The sequence below is a fragment of the Chelonoidis abingdonii genome, chromosome 8, assembly GCF_003597395.2.
Source record: "Chelonoidis abingdonii isolate Lonesome George chromosome 8, CheloAbing_2.0, whole genome shotgun sequence".
Classification (NCBI taxonomy): domain Eukaryota; kingdom Metazoa; phylum Chordata; order Testudines; family Testudinidae; genus Chelonoidis; species Chelonoidis abingdonii.
Genome location: NC_133776.1, coordinates 9,182,573 through 9,203,329, shown reverse-complemented (window position 1 = coordinate 9,203,329; position 20,757 = coordinate 9,182,573). Strand labels below are relative to the sequence as shown.

The following is a 20,757-nucleotide window of genomic DNA, read 5'->3' as shown; positions in this document are numbered from 1 at the left end:
ATGTCCAAGATGGATTTCACTGGGCAGACCACATACATTTAACCTCGCTGATTGAAATCGGTCTGTATGCTGTACTCTGAGAGCAAAATCTGTTATAAAACCAATGACCAAACTCCCACTGACTTTAACAAAAACAGGATCAGGACCAAAGTTTGGGTCACTGAATTTACACTTTTTATTTTATAAATTAAATATATAGAGAAAAAATAAAATAACAAGCCTTCGTAAAACATACAGAGCCATCTGCGTTTGAGATGGAAAATGCAGACCTGCCCCACAGTAAGAGAGAATATAATAATAGGGACTTGGCCTAAAAAGACCTATGGGCCATACCATGTTGCTTGTTTTTAAGCAGAACTCTCCACTGACTTCGGTGGGGAGTTATGATGATAATTCATTGCAGTGAGCCTGAAGTGCAAAGTGCTTCCCAAACATATAGATGGACACAGTCCCTGCCCCAACAAACTGAAATACTATTTGTAGACATGACGCAAAATGAGAGCTACTGCCATAGGTGGGAGAAGATAGGAAGATGAGTGGACAAAGGTTATCAAAATAAGGTCATGCAGTTACATGTGTTGTTACAAAGCAACTTCTCCCCAACCCACTAACGTCTCCTTCCTGGGGCTGTTGCCCTCTTACTCAGCCCACACATCGTTCTTCACTGTCTGACACCCATCTGCTGCCTGACCCTCCCTGGTCATCCCTCATCCTCTCTGTCATCATCCAACCACCTCTCCTCACTATGCAAACCTCCAGCTTTACCCCACCCTCTTCTGCCATCTGACTCTCCACCCTCACTCCAGGGACGCCCCCGGCAATTCATCCTGCAAACATGCCATCCCTACCCCTGACAATCAGCACAAGTCCCCCTCCCCTCCACATTACTGCTGATTGCGACGGCTGCTCCCATTTCCTCCTCTCCCTTCCTCACATGTGAACAGATACCTGGAATTGTCTCATTGTGGTGCTGAGGTGGAGGCAGGTGCCTATTAGCAGGACACCAGATAACCTCTATACTAATAAAAACACACAGTGACATTTCTGTTAACCATGGGGCAAACCCAGAGCTGATACCGCTGTAAATTACACATCAGGCATGAGTTGGCCAGAAACCGGGTGTACATGGTAAACTGTCTAACTGGCATTGATGAATGTAAACTTCCACGCTCAGGATTTGCTGGGGAGGAGAGCCTTCCCTACCCAGCCCTCCATACAGTTGCACAACTCCAATGTGGCCCTCGGGCCAAAAAGTTTGCCCACTCGTGTCCTAACACCATCAGCAGACTGGCTCAGAGGAAGGACCACTATCTACTGAATCGTTAGCTCTTTGGACTCTCACATCTGCCCATGCACTGACACAGCCTATCCCAGTTTAGGCTGAAGGATGCAACAGGAATATCACAACTTCATGGTGTTTATAAGGCTACAAGCCAAGGGATCAGGTAGATTTCTGTTGCAATGCCTCTATTTTAGTTTTAAGTGTCAGCACTGATCAATGTACTGGCTTTGTTCTTTTTCAGCAGCAATAACACTCATATAAAATCTTATGAGCTTGTTTCTCATTACTGATTTTTGAGGTTTATCCATTGGCCTAAGAAGTTGCTCACTAGTTACCTATTAGCTCTCAGGTGAGTTTCAAAATACAAACAGAAGAAGGTCACAGAAATTACTTCCAAAGCAAAACTGGTTTCAAATGACCCAAGGGTCAATTGTGGCTAGCCCTTACATTGCTGCACTGTGGGAGAGGGCTGGACCATCACTCTGACCCAGTGTGGCCAGTCTTATGTTCGTAAGATCATGGGAAGGAAGGGTGTTATGGAAGGGGAGAGATGAAAATAGTAATGTTTTTTAAATGATTTTAGTGCAGGTGAAAAATGCCATAGAAACAGTCCTGGCAAGCAAAGGCAGCAGCAGTGTTGCAGACTCCCTGACACTGCCTCCTGCCAACTTGCTTCCACCCTGCCTTGGATAGTCCTCCCTCATGGGTAAAAGGTGATAATTCACCCTCTGTTTCCATGTATTTCTTGGCCTCTCTGCTGACACTGCCGACAGGGTTCCCAATTAGTGCTGGCTGTGCTGTTGGCTCTTATGGTGGGGAATTGTTACATGCTTGGCTCTGTTTTCATTCCCTCTCAACTGAACATAAGAATGACCATGCTGGGTCAGACCAAAGGTCCATCTAGCCCAGTATCCTGTCTGCTGACAGTGGCCAATCCCAGGTGCCCCAGAGGGAATGAACAGAACAGGTAATCATCAAGTGATCTAACCCCTGTCACCCATTCCCAACTTCTGGCAAACAGAGGGTAGGAACACTTCAGAGCATGGTTTTGCATCCCTGCCCATCCTGGTTAATAGCCGTTGATGGACCTATCCTCCATGAACTTAGCTAGGTATAAACTTAACTGGGTATAAACAGCTTCCTTTCTGTTAAGTAACTGATCTTAGGGCACCAACCGAAATAAGGACATGGCCAGCAAAACTCAGCATGTTCTGCTGGAATGCACACAAAATACTCAAGCAGTGACAAAGCAGCCTGGCAATCGAAACTGGTGAAAAGTGCAATGAGTTAACGATGCAGATCTGACATGGTTGTTGGCTCTGTCACTCAGAGAAAGGGAACATTTTTAATTGATTTGTTAATTGTCGTTTCTAGATCACTCATCACCATAACATGAGTGTTAAGCACAAGGGCATCAGCTAGAGCAGTTGGGGTACGTACATGCAGGACAATATGCTGCCGAGGGAGAGAATAACAGTGTTTAAAGCCAGTGGTTTTAAAAGGGGCAGGTGTCAGGGAGAGGGGAGGGGAGTTGTGGTTATTATTTGCTGCATTAGATCAACAGAAACCATTTGCTGATTCTTCCATTTTATCCGTGGGAAGGAGAGTGAGTGTGTACGTCAAGAGGAGGAGGGGAGTGGTTCAGGGCCTGGAAACAGCAGATCTCCTCCTTTGTGCCCTTGTTGTGCTACTAAGAAAATTATTCCTGCTACCATATTTTTGCATAGGGATCTTCAGAGATTCCAGCTACAAACACATGCTCCATTCTGCTGTGGAAGGGAAGCTTTTCCCAAGCATGGGGAGCATCATATGTGCCCTCGGTAGGTTAACACACACTGCGGTATGCTCAGGACACTCACTGGAGTTTAGTGAAGGGAAATCCAGAATGTAAAAATACAATAAGATAGTCCTTGTGCTGAGGTTATGTGACTGCAGATAAAACAGTAACAATCTAGATAGGGTCTGCATTGTGTTGCACTGATGTGCAAGAAATGAGTGGATGTGACGAGGGCATATGGAATCCCCCTGCCCCCAAAAACCAGCAGGGCAGAATCTCTTTGAAGGACATAGTAGGTGACATGGTTATCTGGTCCACTCACTAGTGCACCATGTCAGCAAGGACAGGTGTTAGTTGTGTTGCTTAATGCTCTACTGGAAGGTGCTCGACTACGAAGGCAATGACTCTGAGCAAAGTATAGAATGGAATAGATGTGCGGTCTGCAGATTTGGCAGCAGGTCCAACTGGTTAGCATGTATGCTGCAGCCAGTGCTGCTTCTCTTCAGAGGAGCACCAATGTGTGCCCAGCACGTTCCACCCAGCCTGTGGAATCCTGGCCTGGCTGCCAGGATTCCCACAGAAAATTGCACACTGGCCATTTTCTCTGATCATCATCACTGCACTAGCCAGGGTATAATTTAGCCCTTACATATGCGAGAAAGGCAGAGAGAGACCTTGTCTTTTAACACAACAGTAAATGGCAAGCATGATCCTGTTACAGTCGCATGGAGCTGCGTGCAGATAGCATTTACTTTAAATAGATACCCCTTCACATACATGCACATACACAGCACATCATAATCTCCTGCCAGGAGAGCGAGCGCCATCAGGTGTGCCTGGTCCTGAACTGCAGATGCTGTCAGCGTGTGGCACCACTACAGAGCAGCCTGCAGCAAATGTCAGATGTGGTTAAGAGACTCAAGGCCTTGCATTTTTATTTATTTAACTAGGGAACAGGAGGAAGCCTGGCAACGTATTGTTACATTATGTGCATTCAGCTTCATATTCCATCTCTTTGTCTTTGTAAATGAACACTGATGTTATCACTCATGATGTCATGCCCCAAAATGAGTTAAGTGCTTTAAACAAATATTAAAGGCAGGCACACGTCTCAAAGAACCTGTGAACTAAAATAGACAAAGGATGGGAGGGAAAGCAGAAGACCACACTTCCAGTTTCCCCCGAAGTCTTTTCTGCCTGTGGATTAAGAGCTGTATTGGCCTGATTTTCAGAAATGCTGAGCATCTACATATCCCACTGAAGTCAATTGGAGCTGCAGGTGCTCAGCGCCTTTGAAAATCAGGCCCAATATATGACTCATCACCCCATGAAGCAGGTTACTGAGCAATTAGGAGTGGTGATGCAGAAATGCATATGGATAGAAATAAGGCAAAGAGGCATTCATGTTTAAGTTTTATTTGTGAAGCACCTTTGGTTGGTTTTCGTATCATGAAGTTATGGGTTTTACAGCAGCCACAGTATGCGGTCACCTACTTTTCAGAGCAGATTATTGTGAACTTTTGATCACTTTCATATATCGGGTTGAAACCCATTGGAGCTCAGGGATTTGAGTACTCTCAGAGGCTTATACTTGGCAGTGTGCTCTGCAAGTGGGTTATGCCACCAGCTAACCCTTTATCAGCTGGCTAATGTATCTTACCCTACACTTGGAAATATCGTATCCTCCCGGGACACACTGGGTGTTTAGGACCTGGACCTACAGGGGGAACAGGGATGGTTGGATCAACTGATCTTTTGACCACAGGAACTGCTGGTGGTAGACCAACAGAAGCTTCTGCAGAGCTGGACTCTGATTTACCAGGGACTAAGCCGTGGTGGAAATGCCTGAGGTCATGATGCTTGAAGCCTTGTACCACGGTAGGAAGCTGTCCTCCCAAGTGATCATGAGTAAGGTGATGGTGGGTCACTCCAGGCTGGAAAAGAAAGCCATCTGCCCTGTTTGTGTGCTCTGTGACTTAAAGTTTATCATATATAGGTGCTATAGTTTTGACTAGAAATAGACCCAGAAGCAAAGCCCCAGATCCAAAACATCTCTGAACTTTGGAAAAGGTTGGCTCCAGATTCGAATGCAATGACAGGACCTGCTATTGCACATTCTTTAATAATTAGTAGCTCTGTGGGGTCTACTTGCAGTTGCACCAGAATAAATCCTGAGCAATTCCTATGAAGTCAGTGAAATACTCAGATCCAGATGCTGCCCTAACTTGACGTTACTTCTCTCCCCTCCAATAAAACTTCCACCATTGCTACCACTGGTACAGCTCTACTTCTGGTATCAATGATGGGGATGCTAGGCTAGAGACCAGCATTTTGACCACCGTGTCATCTAGACCTGCTCAGAGCAACATGGTGACTAAAACACAAGCAGATGCCTGGGCCCCAGTCTAACATGGGCACTCTTGCTATTGCTATCACCAGTGGAGCAGCACCTGTTTTAGCAGTGATGGTAAATTTCAAGCAAAATGTCTAAATGTAAATTTAATTCAACCAAATCTAGGGACTGTTACCAAAAGAGCCCCAGCTGATCTCATCTTCTGAGATGGTTCCAAGTAGAAGTGTCAATCTCATGGCCCTTTTAATGTCAAATATAGTTTACTGCTAGTTAACCCTCAACCCAAGTTGAACACAATTTGTCCACTAGTATGGACAGGACCAAAGAGTATTTAACAGCTAATTCAGAGAGCGTGACTGATACCTGTTAGAATAAGGGACTGACATGCTTTGTAACAATGGACCTTGAGCACAAGTTGGCCCAGTTGGCACATAATTATAACCATATTCAATCATGGCTAAGGGACCAAAGTGAGACTATGTTTGATGTCAGGTGACAAACATGGCTCAATTTCCAGCATAGAACACCTTAAGGCAGCCGGGAAGGAACTCAGACCAAGCTTTATAGGTTAAAGTTAACCCTTATGTTGCACCTAGAAACTAGTGCAATCAATGGAGGAGGAGCTTGCTCTTGCACAGGTGCTCCAAATAGTTTTAAGATTGTGGAAATATTCTGAAAATAAAGAAGGTAATTAGATTTGTTACCTGATGTTCATAAATTGTGCAGGACACTGTGATGTTGTTTTTGGTGGGAACTACTGCATTGCAGAAGCCAAATTGCTGTCAGAATTAGAAAACAATTAGTTAAAGAATCCATAGTTAGCAAGTGGAAGATAGTTGCATTACAATACCTAAGGGATAGTACAGTCTTCAAAAAACCCCTAACACCTAAACATTGTTTACATATTTAAGCTGTAAAATGCTTCCTTTTGAGGCCAGTTCTGCTCCCATTGACGTGAATGGCATAATTGTCTTTACATGTACAATCAGGGTATGTCTACACTTACCTCCAGAGCTATCAATCCAGCAGGGGTCGATTTATTGCATCTAGTGAAGACACGATAAATCGACCGCCGAGCGCTATCCCGTCGACTCCGGTACTCCACCGGAGCGAAAAGCGTAAGCGGAATCAACTGGGGAGCTTCAGCAGTCGACCTACCGCAGTGAAGACACAGCGGTAAGTAGCTCTAAGTATGTCGACTTCAGCTACGCTATTTTTGTAGCTGAAGTTGCATAACTTAGACTTAGCTCATCTCCCCACCCCTCACCAGTGTAGACCAGGCCTCAGTGAGTATGTGTTAACCCTCCGTTAGCACTCTTCCAGTGCGGTGCCCAACTGTCCGTGTGTGCATGCAAGGAGGGTTGCATGGACAGCTAGCTAAAAGACCCACACTGCAAAACTGCAGTTAATTGCTATAGGTGAGAAAGATGAAGAGCTGAGTACATACAGTATTTGATCGTAAGGTGCTATCAAGCTTAGGTATCAAAATAAAGTGCACTAACAACACGTAGTCTGAAGCACTTCAGGGTAGGGACCACAGGCGCTGACTTTCTTCTTTCCAGGTGGGTGCTCCACCTCCGCTGTGCCCCAAGGCCCTGTCCTCACTCCACCCCTTCCTGCCAGGCCCCAGCCTTGCTCCACCTCTTCCCCCCCACACTCCACCCCCTCCCACGAGTGTGTCCTGCCCTTGATCTGCCTCTTCCCTCCCACTCCGCTCCTCCCTTTCCCCCCCAGCGCCTCCCAATCACCACCAGGCAGCTGGTCGGTGGGTGACTGGTGGGGGCTGAGACCCACTATTTTTTTCGTGTGGCTGCTCCAGCCCCGGAGCACCCCGGAGTCGGCACCTATGGTAGGGACTGTTATTTTGTGGTGTGTTTGTACAGTGCCTTAGCACAACAGGGCTGGGTCTCTGGGTCTAGTGCAGTACAGATAATAAAGGATAACATGCACCATGTTTAATAAAATGTTCTGTGCAAATGATTCCCCTGGCCTCACTCTTTTAAAACGGTCTCCACTAGAGTACATCAAAGTATAACTCCTGTATGATAAAGGGGGGAAAAGATTTGACGTGGTCTTGGAAATCATGTCATGGACAGGATACGCCCTTTGCACCCTATATCCATGTAGGGTCTTTACAGAATCAGGTCCAATATAAGCTGGCTCATTTCAACTTCTGAGTTGGATTGATCAGGACTAAAGTCTCAGCATACTTACAGCTTGATCCTCAGGCAGCAGCTGACAGTCACCCACATGATCCTGGGCATCTTTGGCTGAGCAGGTAGTGGCAACAATGGCAAACTCGACAGCGACAATGTCTGGGAAATGCTGATAAAACATTAATACCATTTAATTGTCTTTGAAGCGTGGAACTACAGAACTGTCAAGGAAATATAAAGGGGTGAATTTTCTAAGAGATCCATGTAGGTTTTAGCTTTGTGTCTCCCTCTGAAGTCTGTGGGAATCACATGGCTAGCTGCCACAGAACTCTTGGGAAAATAACACCAGGTTTAGTGCAAGCCAAACTTGTTTGCAAACACAAGCAAATGTGCGTTGCATAATAACCGCAGGAGGGATTTTCTCTTTTGTAATATAGCAAGGATCATAGCTTCAACAATTACCTGAATTTGAGCTCGTCCAATTTCAAGGAGTTTAAAGAAGGCACCATCCTGTCCTCTGTTATACTGAGCGAGTGCAAGGTCAACTGCAGTTATCACCCGAGTGTCATTTAAAAGTGCTAATATTGGACAGTCGGGGCAGATTTCAGTAACATCTTCAGCTGAGTCTGTAGATGAAACAAGACAGGTTATGTTTTGACAAGATTACAGGTGATACTTGAATGCGTTGTAGATCTGTTCTGTGGGATACGGTATTATTTTTATACCCTGTTCCAAACTGTGCAGCTTGTGGTGGTGTGTTATGGGAAAGAATCACTGAATTCTGGCCCAGAGATGGCAGCCTTTCACAGATTGGGGGTGGGTGTGCTTCAGCATGCCAGCTCCTTAAGTCTTTATTTAAAAAAATTTCTCCTGATCTTCAGTAGCTCTCCAGGTTGTTATTCAGTTTTAATCCATCCTCACTCAGACAAACTACCAGTGACACCAATGAGAGTTTGTCTGAGTGAAAATGAGTGGGCTTCAGCATTTAGCCCATTATTATTGCTGAAAGAATATGAGAGAAATTAAATGAGATTCTAAATTACTGGAATTCGGATTGTGTGTGTGTGTGTGAGTGTATGTTTCTTTCTGACTAAAATTAGTGCTTCTCTTATGAAATTTGCCAGGGAGGGAGAATAAGTGGATGGGAAAAAAGATACTAGATACTGTCCATAACTACAGCTGTCCAATTCCACTGACTTCACTGGGGTTGCACAAGACTACGTGAATAATGGGTCACGCTGGGGCAGCAGTTAGATGGTACACCTCTGGCTGAGAAAGCAACAAAATCTCTAGGTAACTAGATCCACCACAGGGACCCGAGGCAGTGGGAGCAAGGAGCAACTTGCTTTCCCATTCTACTCCCCTTCCTGATGCTGCTGTTCTGGTTGCTGCTTCTGACCCTGCTCTGTTCCTTCTGGCTCAACACCCAGTCCCAGAGCAGCTTCTTAGCTCTTCTCTCCCTCTCACAAAACACCAAGTTCTAATACAGGGGAGCAACACTGTAGGGGCTCCTTGGAGCAATGCTTCTCATCACTTCTGAAAATCAGGCCCAAGCTGTCTTAAGATGAACACCCCAAATAGGAGACACTTTTCAATGGCTCCTTTTGAAATTTTTGAGCTTAGAGAATACGCTGAACCTTGCAAAGTGCCGTGAAGGTCAACAAACGTAGGTGATGCCAGACTAACAAGGAAGCAAATTCCAGAGGCATGAGTGAAAATGCCCTGCTGTCAGCCACCTCAAGCTCAAACTTGAGATCTGCTCCAGAGATGGCCTGAGCAGATCTCAACTCTCAGGATGAACACGAGTAAAGACAGAGGGATAAATTCATAGGATAATGGCCTTGTCCACATGTCCCATGACCAATTTGGTTATAGGGTATGCAGTTTTGCTGTAGCCATGTTGGTCCCAGAATATTAGAGAGACAAGGTTGGGGAGGTAATATTTTTTATTGGACCAACTTCTGTTGGTGAGAGAGACAAGCTTTCGAGCTTACACAGAGCTCTTCTTCAGGTCCTGTGTAAGCTTGAAACTCTCACCTACAGAAGTTGGTCCATTAAAGGATATTACCTTGTCCATAGAGCATCAGTTTAAGCTATCCTAGCAGTGCCCATCTCCTGAGGTAAGGAACCATTATCAGCCTCATTGTACAGATGTGGAACTGAGGTGCAGAGAGGGTTAGTGACTTGCCCGAGGTCACACAGGAAGATCACTGAAGAACAGGGACTTGAATGTGGGTCTTTCACAGCCTGAGACCATCGTTCCTTGCTAGTGGACTTACACCAGGGAGAAAAAGGACTTCTAAGACAGAAAGTCTTGGGAAGCCCATTAACCTCAATCTCAGAATTTTTATACACCTCACTTTGCAACACATTAGAAGCAGAAGGTCTAGAGAACCATAAATACCCTCACAGTTTATGATGATAATATTCCTGTTTCCCCATCACCACCGCCAAGCATAAACCCTGACAAAGAACAAAGACTTTACCTGGAGTTGAGTGACATTGGGTAGATAATACAGAAAAGCGTCCATCCAACTTGAGCAATTTAACATCACAGTCACCTTCAATAACCTGGAGGTACAAAAGCAAAGGGTTACATCATTCACATAAGTTAACTTCTCAGAAAGAAAGCAGGATTAGAAGGGGACAAATATTTTATTAGTGAGTTCAGGGGAATGAGGCTTGGCATGGTGTTTTCCTGGTAAACCCAGTCTGATTGCTTGAGTGCCTGCCAAACCATTCCCATGGTGTGTGGTTTATAAAAGGCAGAGGTAGACCCTGAGCTGCAAAATTTGGATTCAAATCTGGATGTCAAAATTCTTGGTAGTTAAGAGGTCTCCAGGACCAGGAGTTTAATTCAAGTATTTCTCTAATAAACATGTTCCAAGAAAGCAAACAATTTCAACATACTTATTTGTAAACAAAGGCTTCCTGCAGAGCCACCACTAATGCTCCCATAATCCTTTGCTAGTCATTGGTATGGTGGCAACGTAATGTGCTGACTATGGATTCAGACCCAGCCCTGAACTGTGTTGCTTGGGCCCATCGCTAGAAACAACAAGCGAAATTCTGGCTCTGTTTTCCACTCAACCCTCACTCAGACAGAACTCCCATTGACTTGTTTTGACTCAGAAAGGTTTTCAATTTGGTCCCCATGGTCATAAGAGGTGAAATTCACTCCTATGCAGAGGGTCACTTAAGATTCCATTAAGCCTTACTTAAGGACTTTAGCCTTGTCTGTACTTGGGATTTGCTCTGATTCCACCATGGGTGGCCAGTAGGGTGACCAGATAGCAAATATGAAAAATCAGGATGGGGTAGGGGGTAATAGGAGCTTATATAAGAAAAAGACTCAAAAATCAGGACTGTGCCTGTAAAATTGGGATCTCTGGTTACCCTAGTGGCCAGCCACGGGTGTACCTGCACCAATACAAGCCCCAGGTGCAGCCAAGGAAAGCTATGGTTTGCACTGGTGAAGCTTAGTATTATGCGAGGGTGAGCTCAACTGATGCAAATCACAGTTTCCCTCTATAATTCGGGATTTACTGATGGCTGAATCCTGAGTGCATACAAGCCTTAGAATGTGCACAGGCTGTGTATGTGGAAAGTTTCACCCAGATTGATTGATATTTGATCAAAAGTACTCTAGTACCCTTCCCTCCTGTTGAAAGGTGGCATAACAAGACCAGATGGAAATCCAGGAGATAATCAGGGGGTGAGGTGGGGTGGAACTATAGGGGGTGAGGGAGGGTGAGAAGGTAGTCTCAGCGTGAAGGTGGTGATTGCTCATATTTGAATGGTTGGGAGAAAGAAAGGGCACCACGTTTTTAAGTGATGTTTGCATTGCAGTCCTGCATGGTTCCCCACCAGCATTGCAACACACTGAACTCTTTGGCCTGGAACAGGCTGTGGTTGAAACCATTCCAGAAACAACAGCAGCACCGACTCCCTGACCTGTTCAGTGATCCTTTCCTGAGAACTATGTTATAGTTTAGCCATCTATTCTCCACCACCCTCCACACCCCTAGACAGTTCCACAATTATAACATGGGGGGTAGGGGAGAGCCCTTCAGGGGAAGGGTGCTAGAAACATTTTGGTTATGTTCACAGTTTTAACCATACATGGATAGAGCCAGTCTGTGTTTTCTTAGGCTATCTCTGTACTGTAGTTGAGAAGAAGCCTCCCAGCCTCGCTAGACAAACTCACGCTAGCAGGGCTTAAGCTGGCTCACTAAAAATAGCAGTGAGGATGTTCTGGCTCAGAATGCAGCTTAGGCCATGAAGCCTAGGGGTTGGATGGACTCGAAAGCCTGAGCCAGAACATCCACAATGCTACTTTTAGTGCACTAGCTTGCACTCAGCTAGAGCGAGTCTGTCTAGCCAAGCTGGGAACGAGGCTCCTTCCCAGATGCAGGATAGGTATATACCCTTGGAGACTGATGGAGAAAGTATGTAAGTGAGGAACTTAACAAAAGATTAACAGAATGGGCTCCCTGGATGGTTACAGTGCGCTACAAGGACATCAACTGCTTTTGCTGCTGACTTTGGGAAGTAAACTAGAGGTTTTCCCATCCATACAGTAAGAAAGCCAGCTTTCCCTCACTCTGTATCAGTGTCGTGGTGTGGAGACATGTAAATGTCTTTCTTAAGGCTCTAATTTTGCACTAGCTCTCTTAGAATACTGGCCTCCTGTCTGATATGCATGGTAGTGGTCAAATTCGTTAATCAGCTGTGTTTTTTTCTATGATGTGTGTGGATTTGCCATTGATTTTTCCCTTTGTTTGGAGGAAGGAGGGCAGCTCTTTAGGGCAGAAGACCTGGTTTCTATTCCTGGCTCTGCAACCGAGTTATTGTGGGATGTTCAGCAAGTCACTTTAATCTCTTTGTGCCTCAGTTTCCCATACCTGTAAAATGAGGATAATGTTAATTTGTTTCACAGAGGTATTGGAAGCTTTAACTAATGAGTATTTGGGAAGTGCATCAATCTTCTTGAATGGAAGCCATCAGAGAAAAGTAAAATGCCAAATATTATTATTATCTATGCATATAAGGAGAGCAGAATATCAGCTTTGAACTTTACGATATGAGCTTTACAAAGCTGATCTCAGAGGACACTTTTGCCCTGGAAGAAGAGCAATACCCAGTGAAAGCTTGTCTTGCCCTGCTATAATCAACACATACAATTCACATTTACCCACAGAGCTAATGATAATTTCAGACACTTACGTGATCTGTCAGTGGCCTTACGGTACAATTTTCAGCGGGCACGGGGTTCACGATGTGGCATACAGTCTCTAATAAGTCAAGTTCGAGGTCAAATATCTCTCCAGTAGGCCTCTGGAAGGAAAAGAAGTTATTTTCACTAATTACTTCCGTAAACGTCACCGGATTTCTCTCATTGAGCTAAATTCTAGTCCCTGTTGCTGATTTCAGTTGAATAATTCTAGGTTTTCACTAGGGTAGCTGAGATCAGGAACTGCTCCATAATGTTGAACTCTAGAAAAAAGATGGACTAGATCTTTAGCTGGTGTGAATCCACATAGGTGCATAGACATCAGAGGAGCCATATTGTTTTACACCAGCTCAGAAATGGGCCCCAAGTGTCTAAAGTGACCAATCTGAATATAGTGGGTTGTAAGAACAAGAAATCAGAAACCAAACCCAGTTCTCCTGAGTCATTTAGTTTCCTACTGCCTGACAGTCCTTTAAAAGTGACATGCAACTTTGCTGGCACAAAAACTACAGCTGAGTAATTCCAGTGTTAGGCAAGGTACCTGACAAATTGCTTGCCAGGACAGGCTCACTTAGGCAAAAGAACATATCATCAGCTGGAAAATACTGAGCTAGTTCCATTGACTTCAGTGGAGATATGCTGAATTACAGCTGCTGAGCATTGGCTCAGACACCCCCATTGCCTTAGGACTGCAGGACTTGTTTCAGCTACACCTACATTTTTTCAGCTACAGCATTAGTCATCTGAGCACAAAACTAGGCCTCAGATACTCCTGAGTTCTAAGTTTGGCTCTGTCACTGATTCTGTCTGTGGCATTGGGGGTCATATCTGGAGTCTGATTCTTTTCTCACTTACTCTTGGTTTACACTTGAATAATTCCCCTACAGCCAATGGAGTTATACTGGTGTAAAATGAGTATGAGTAAAAGGAGAATTAGGCCCAGCCGGCCCAGTGAATTATTGTGTGGCAAGCCAGGGTGTGAATCTAGGGGGCACCAGCTTGCTGCCCAGTTACATCCTGAGTGGACGTTGCTACGGTGATGTAAAAGGCTCGTCACATAAATGAAAATTCAGGCCACAACTGCTTATTCTCAGTTTCCCCATCTGCACAGGGAGGATACTGGGCCAAATGCAGACCTAGTGTAACACCATTAATGTCAGTGGAGCTACACTAGGAATAAATTTAACCAAACAATATTTACATACCTCACAAGGGTAATGCTCACAATGCGGGTGCCCAGATTCACTGGTAGGCACATAAATGAGCATTTTATGTGTCTAAAGGCCAATCTACCCTAACAAGGAAATCACATTTGTAAATTGGGCCCCTCATATGACTATATTAATCTTGCTCAACACCTGTCTGTCTTTTTAAAAAGACACATTCCATCCTAAAGATAATGGGCCCAATTCTCATCTGGTGTAAATCAGTGTACCTCCATTGATATCAACGAGGCCAGGCCGATTTACACCAGCTGAGGCCCTCACTTACATTTATCTCATCAATCATTTCTAAGCCTTTTGTGTCTGAAGCATTTGACTTCCCAGACAACCTCACTGCAAATTTTCCCTTTTTTAATATAGCACTTACCCTGGGCAACACCTTGATCTTCTCAATGCTGTTCAGTGCATACTTGTATCCATGATGATGATGGGCATTGATGTAGTCCACAGCTATGGCAGCTGCTTCTTCAGACTCTGGGTCATCACAGTCAAGGATGCGTGGATTCAGGGGACGAAAGGGATCAAGGGGTACAGCTTTGCAGCTTAGGAGCTGCACAAGCAATATTAAAGCTATTAACACCTTCATGGCACAATGAGAACAGCTGCTCCCTTTCAGTATAACAGAGCTAGGAACAGTGGTCTAATGCGAAGATGGAAGAAGCTAGCGGAAAGTCTTGTTTATATAATATACCACAACAAAAATTTGCATAAGTGCAGGATTAATATTTGTTCCAGTTCCAAGAAACTACTGCAAACAATGAAAAAAGAAAAGTAAATATGTTAGAACATGAAACTTGCTGATTAATATTAGCCAAAGTAAATTTTATCAGGTAGGACATTGCAAAATCTGCTAAAAAGAAGATAGCATCAGCAAAATGTAAGACAGTTTTAGGAACTCTGTTTACCGTGAAGTGCAGTGCATGAGAGAAACAAGTGCTATTGCTGAGTTAGACTGCAGAATTCAGAAGTATTGTATATGCGCCCAATCCACCAAAATCCTGAGGTGTGAGGCTCATCTCACCTTGCTGTAAATCAGGAGTAAGTCCAACAAGATCAGTGGAATTAGCCTGGCATAAATGAAATCAAAATCAGTTCCATGGGGTCAAAATCAGTGATGAACTAATTATTATGTGAGTTTTGCCACTGACTTCAATGGCAGTAGCAGTGGGTACATAGGTTCCTAACTCTATGGATTACAGTACATTCAGATTTCAGGTTTCAGAGTGGTAGCCATGTTAGTCTGTATCAGCAAAAACAACGAGGAGTCCTTGTGGCACCTTAGAGACTAACAAATTTATTTGTGCAAAAGCTTATGCCCAAATAAATTTGTTAGTCTCTAAAATGCCACAAGGACTTCTCGTTGTTTATTCAGATTTCAGTTATCCTGGGGTAAAACTGGAATAATGCCAATGACTTCAGTATACTTACTCTAAATTTACTTTGATGTAAATGGAAGCAAAATTTGATCCCAAGTCAGTGCAGCCAACGGCCTTCAGTGGAAATTGTATTGGAATAAGGAATACAGAGGAATGGGGAATTGGCCCATGGAGTAAGACACATTCCCCTTTCCTCTGTGCTAACAAGCCAAGGGCAAACTCCTGTAACCATTCCTCACATCTACAGTCACATTTAAATTAGTGGGACTACATACGTAAGGATGGCAGGATCAAGTCCCAAGATACACAAGACAAACAAAAACACGACGCTATCAACGCTATAAGAAGAAGCCCAGATAATACAGTAATAGGGGTAGAATAATAAACTAGACCAGAGTTTGGCAACCTTTGGCACATGGCTTGTCACGGTAAGCCCCTGGTGGGCTGGGCCGGTTTGTTTACCTGCAGCGTCCGCAGGTTCAGCCGATCGCAGCTCCCATTGGCCACAGTTCACCGTTCCAGGCCAATGGGGGCTGTGGAAAGTGGCCCAAGTGGTTTTGGGCCAGCACATCCCTTGGCCTGCGCCACTTCCTGGAGTCCCCATTGGTCTGGATCGGCCAAACCTGTGGACCCGGCAGGTAAACAAACCGCCCCGGCCTGCCAGGGGCTTACCCTGATGGGCCACATGCCAAAGGTTGCCAATCCCTGACCTAGACAAATAGCTTTAGATGTAAAATGAGGTGTGGAGTTATTTGTGGTGAGGTGAACCAGGTATTCCTTGAAGAAATTGGTTGGCATTGTTCAGAGTGTTATATGCCAGCAGCAAAGAGCACGTAATTCTAGCAAACAAAAACCATAAACAGTGGTTTGGTGTGGACATACTGGGCCTCTTAAAATATTAGCAGATAAAGGTACAAGATCCAATGACTGAAAGGTGAAGCTAGACAAATTCAAACTGGAAATAAGGAAGACATTTTTAACAGTGAGTGTAATTAAACTTGTAAACAATTCACCAAAGATTGTAGTGGATCCTCTGTGATTTGAAGTCCTTAAATCAAGGCTGGGTATCTTTCTCAAAGATATGCTCCAGTTCAACCAAAGTTATAGGCTTGAGGTAGGAATAAGTGGATGCATTTTCATGGCCTGTGTTATGCAGGAGGTCAGACTAGATGATCATAATGGTCCCTTCTGACTTTAAAATGTATTAATCTATATGTCTGTTAAGCCCTTTTAAGGAGTTAGGTAATTAGCTTCAGAATCAAAATAAATGAGGAGTGGATTTCAAAAGGTTCAGAAATTTAATTCTGTTATCTGCAGATAAATCTCTCTGAGTGCTTAGCTGAATTTGCTAGGTCTGTAAAACTGGGCTGGAGACAGGGGTGAAAGTAACATTCAACTCTTACTAGTACGGGGCCTCGCTCCGGGCCCCAGAAGGTGCTGGGTCTTGGGCGAAAGGGGCAGGCTGGGGATCAGTGTACCCCATCCAGCCCATCCACACTGCCTGGCCTGCGCCTCCCAGGGTTCCAGTGGGGATTTAAAGGGCCCGGGGTTCTGACTGCTGCTGCAGTAGTGGCAGGAGCAACTGGAGCCTGGGGCCCTTTAAAATCATGGCCCGGGGGCAGCTGCTTCTTTTGCCATCCCCCCATTGGCAGCCCAGAGTGGGGGGGAGACAAAAGAGGCAGTGACGTTAAAGCACTTCCGCGGTGGCGTTTTAAGCAGAATTCTTAAAGTCCTGCTGCAGCAGCGCTTTAAAGTCAGCTGAGTATGGGCTGGTACTGGTGGCCACTTTTTACCAGTATGACATACTGGCCCATACCGGCTTACTTTCTTCTTGCCTTCGAATCTGTGAGTCTTGTGAATTAACCTTGCCATATCTGTTAATCTGTCATAGTCCATGGTGCCCAACAGGCAGAATTTAAACTCCTTCCTTAGCATACAGAATGCAACTCATCCCACATTTTGCAATCCACATTGCCCCATCTGTACAGTAATGTACCCAACTTAATAAAACAAACTTTGAAACAGAGTGCAAACATATTCACATAACAGCTAACGTGCAGTCAAATGGGAAAGTATTTGAGTCCAGGAGGATCACAGCATGTGGGTGGTATTGCACAGAGCATTGGTCCCAGTCAGTCTCTTGATCTTTCAGGTATTGTTTTTGACCTGTACACCCTTTAATGGCTTGAGAGCTATCTGCATGAGACATACCTCTTTCTACCATTTGATACTGCTACAGTGGAGATTAGTGGAGGTGCTTGAGTGACAAGGCTCCTTCTTCATGACCTCTTCCCTTGTCCACGAGGGTCCTTTGGACTTTGAATTTCAGTCCCCACCTTGGTTTGAATAGCTTGAATCTGCTGGCCTTTCCTACATGTTGTAAAGCCCATATATTTGGGCAGGTGTTTGGGGGAGGCCTGAGGTTTGCTGGGGCTGGATAGAGATGGGGAATTTTAATGGCGAGAAAAGCATTTGAGAAACTAAGGGGGAGAACGTTTGGAGGCACCTTGTCTTTGTGCAAAGAAAGGCCCCAGCAGTAGCTACTGTTGTTTTTGTCCTGGTTTGATTGTATTTTAGCTATTCTGTTGGGCACCAAGAACCTGGGACAGACCTTCCTTTTGATGTTCACAGATTGAAACTGAACTGGAGAAATAAAACAAATAGTTCACACAGCAAACTAACATTATTTTAAACACCCTTTGAAACAACTGTTGTGTCAGAAGTACTAGATAGTCTTGTGGTTGAGGCAGTGCACCGGGGCTCAATAGATTTGACTTCAGTTCCTGCTTTTGCTCCAGACCTCTGTTCGAGCTTGGCTAAGTCACTTGGGGCAGATTTGTCAAGGTATTGAAATAGGTGGGAATTAGGCACTTGGTCTCTGTGTGTCAGTTCCTCTCTCAGAGATGTTGCAAGGATAAAGTCAATAAAGTTTGTGAAGTTGTCAGATATTATACTGCCCATGTAAGTAAAATATTATCTCAGACATTATGGGCCCATATAAGTAAAATTATAAAGCCCCTACCACTCATACGGTGCTTTATAGCTTCAGTGCATTGTCCGTTCTACAAGTCATTTTTTTTTTCAAATTTCTAAAATGTCAGTATAGATGGCTAGTCCTTTAAGGGGAGATGAGCCTCAGTCCCACCAGTGACAGCCAGCTGTCCTCTCCAAATGGGGAAAATGAAGAAGGTCACATGGTTCTAGTGAGTCATATGACTCAGTAGAGTTCTGGGGTAGATGAGGGAGAGGCCAAGGGGAAGACTTTGGGTGAAGTAGAGGTCAGGGCAGGGAGGCTTGTGCAGCAGACCCTGAGACACTTCGGAAGGCTGCTTGCTTGCTGCTTGGTGGGGTGACCCAGGGCTGTGCTGTGGGTCTTTTATTGCAATGTCAACATACCCTTAGGCTTGAATTATTAGATGATGCTTCCTAACTCAAGTACGGTAGCTTTTTATAAATCAGGCATACACAATAGTGTGTACACCAGAAAGAAATTTAACAACAGCATATTAAGTGTTTAATCAACTACTTGGACCATCTCCTGCACTACAGAACACTTCCAGTCTCTGCATTAGAGACTGCTTTTTCCTTACCAGATTCTGCTGGCCTTGTGTGTCCAGCCTAGTGCAGTTTTGGTTTAAACTGTGTGTATGTGTGTGTGAGAGGGGAAGGGGGACGTCATCTTCCCATTTTTAGATCCAAGTGACTTGGGAGCTTTAAAAATAATACATAAAATAATTTCACAATTTCATACATGTCCTTATGATTAGGAGCCATTCTGTGGGAGAAGTGGTTTTTGTCTGGTTACGTTAGATTCAATTCCTGTTCTTATCCCACTCTCATCATCATCAGAATTCTCCGAGTACCTTCCAGAAGGGCATTGAGCAACATGACTGGCACTCGTCCTGCATGATTCTCTTTCTTTTTTCCCCCAGGGAGAAAATTATATGAGGTTGTCTGGTTTGGGGGTTTTGATTTTGAGTTTTTTCTTCCCATTTCCTCATTTTCTCTGGCATGTGTTGATTCTGCAGCCAGTAGCAATAACATATTTCTGATTTGGAGGTTTCCAACCCCGCATTGAATTTTGCCACATGTTGTTCTGTCCTGACATGTAGGTCCTGTCCTTCTGGTTTCCTTACTATAAATGCAACTTTTTCAACCTTGTCATCGAGGCATATGTTGCCAGGCAATTGATGCCACATTGCAGAGCAACCATCACCACGGCTATTGCACCAGCCCTGCAGGTATTTCAGGGGGCTATTAAGGTCTTGCTGGTCCAACTAGAAGGACAGAGGGCAAGCTCCATCCATAATGGGATGAGTGGCAATTATGACAGCGGACACACGTCTACCTATTGTGGCTGAAGTTAGTCTTTAGGCTGACCACTGACTCTCCTTATTCTGCAGTTAGGGCTTCCAGACTTCATGGTTGCAAATACTGACAGTTGCTCACCATCCCAGCGTCTAGTAAAGTAACTTGCAACATGACTTTAAAAAGAATTGCAGAGCAGAGGGGTACTGAAACAAATCCAGTGAATCTTCAGATTACTCACATGAGCCCTCCAAACTAAACATGCCTACCAGCTAAGCAAACAAACACCCACCGATGAAACTGCACTCTTCCCCTCCCACTGAACAACATAGCAGCCCAAGAAAATGCAAGACAACCTATAAATGTGGAAAATCACTCAACTTTTGACTAGGGGAAAGGAACAAAACTGGCTGCTGTGATGTCCCAAGAGACTTGTAGCTCCTTAAATTGAAACACCCTGTTTCAAGATATGGACGGTTTCCGAAGTTCCTCTCATCCCAAGGCTTATTGATCATGCTGTCACTGCATGACTAGCCACAGATCACTGACTCATCTCCCCAGTCGAAAGAGGAAGATTAGTGTTCAGGACACTTGAAAATACAATGTTAGATTCTTCTACTTAAAGGAGTTTCAGGAGACTTAAATGTGCAATTTACAAGGAGGCTGTCATGTCTTATGATGCAGTCAGTCTCTGCCGGTGAATTCTACATGATAATCCTGGCCTTAGTGAGCCAAAGCCTGAAATTTACTAACAGTGTTAGGGAAACCTAGTGCACTGTACTGAACCATACATTGTCAACTAAGACTGGAAACCAAGTTTAACCTTGGTGTGAGCAGATGTCATTCCCACTAAGGTCAATGGGAGGAGAAATGCACTTTTACTTCTGGGCTGGATTTGACCTTTAGTTTATTATGTGAAATAAACTACTCATAAGAATACGTAGTTGCTGCTTAGAAACAATTGGCTCTTTTGCAAACTTCTCAATTTGCACATGCAGAGTTGCACATACAAATGATGGGAGGTCCCATCCTGTCAAAGTCCGTGGTGA

General features: G+C 44.5%; 1 protein-coding gene across 1 annotated transcript; it reads right to left on the bottom strand.

The window, feature by feature from the left end:
* Positions 1-4,494: 4,494 nt before the first annotated feature.
* On the bottom strand, positions 4,495-14,634 carry AHSG (alpha 2-HS glycoprotein). The gene is made up of 7 exons (XM_032803891.2): positions 14,392-14,634; positions 12,795-12,905; positions 10,055-10,139; positions 8,031-8,194; positions 7,627-7,737; positions 6,117-6,191; positions 4,495-4,993 (listed from the first exon to the last, which is right to left on the bottom strand). Exons 1-7 carry the CDS (start codon positions 14,608-14,610, stop codon positions 4,721-4,723), a joined length of 1,038 nt encoding a protein of 345 aa, XP_032659782.1. The 5' UTR covers positions 14,611-14,634; the 3' UTR covers positions 4,495-4,720.
* Between the last annotated feature and the right edge of the window lie 6,123 nt (positions 14,635-20,757).

Bases quoted from the DNA above. Each gene is read 5' to 3' on its own strand.
- AHSG (XM_032803891.2), bottom strand. From the start codon at position 14,610: ATGAAGGTGTTAATAGCTTTAATATTGCTTGTGCAGCTCCTAAGCTGC. The intron at 6,192-7,626 runs GTAAGTATGCTG...TAATTCTGACAG, and splicing joins TGCTGCCTGAGGATCAAGCT to CAATTTGGCTTCTGCAATGC. The intron at 4,994-6,116 runs GTAACAAATCTA...TTTCTTTTCCAG, and splicing joins GCACAATTTATGAACATCAG to CCTGGAGTGACCCACCATCA.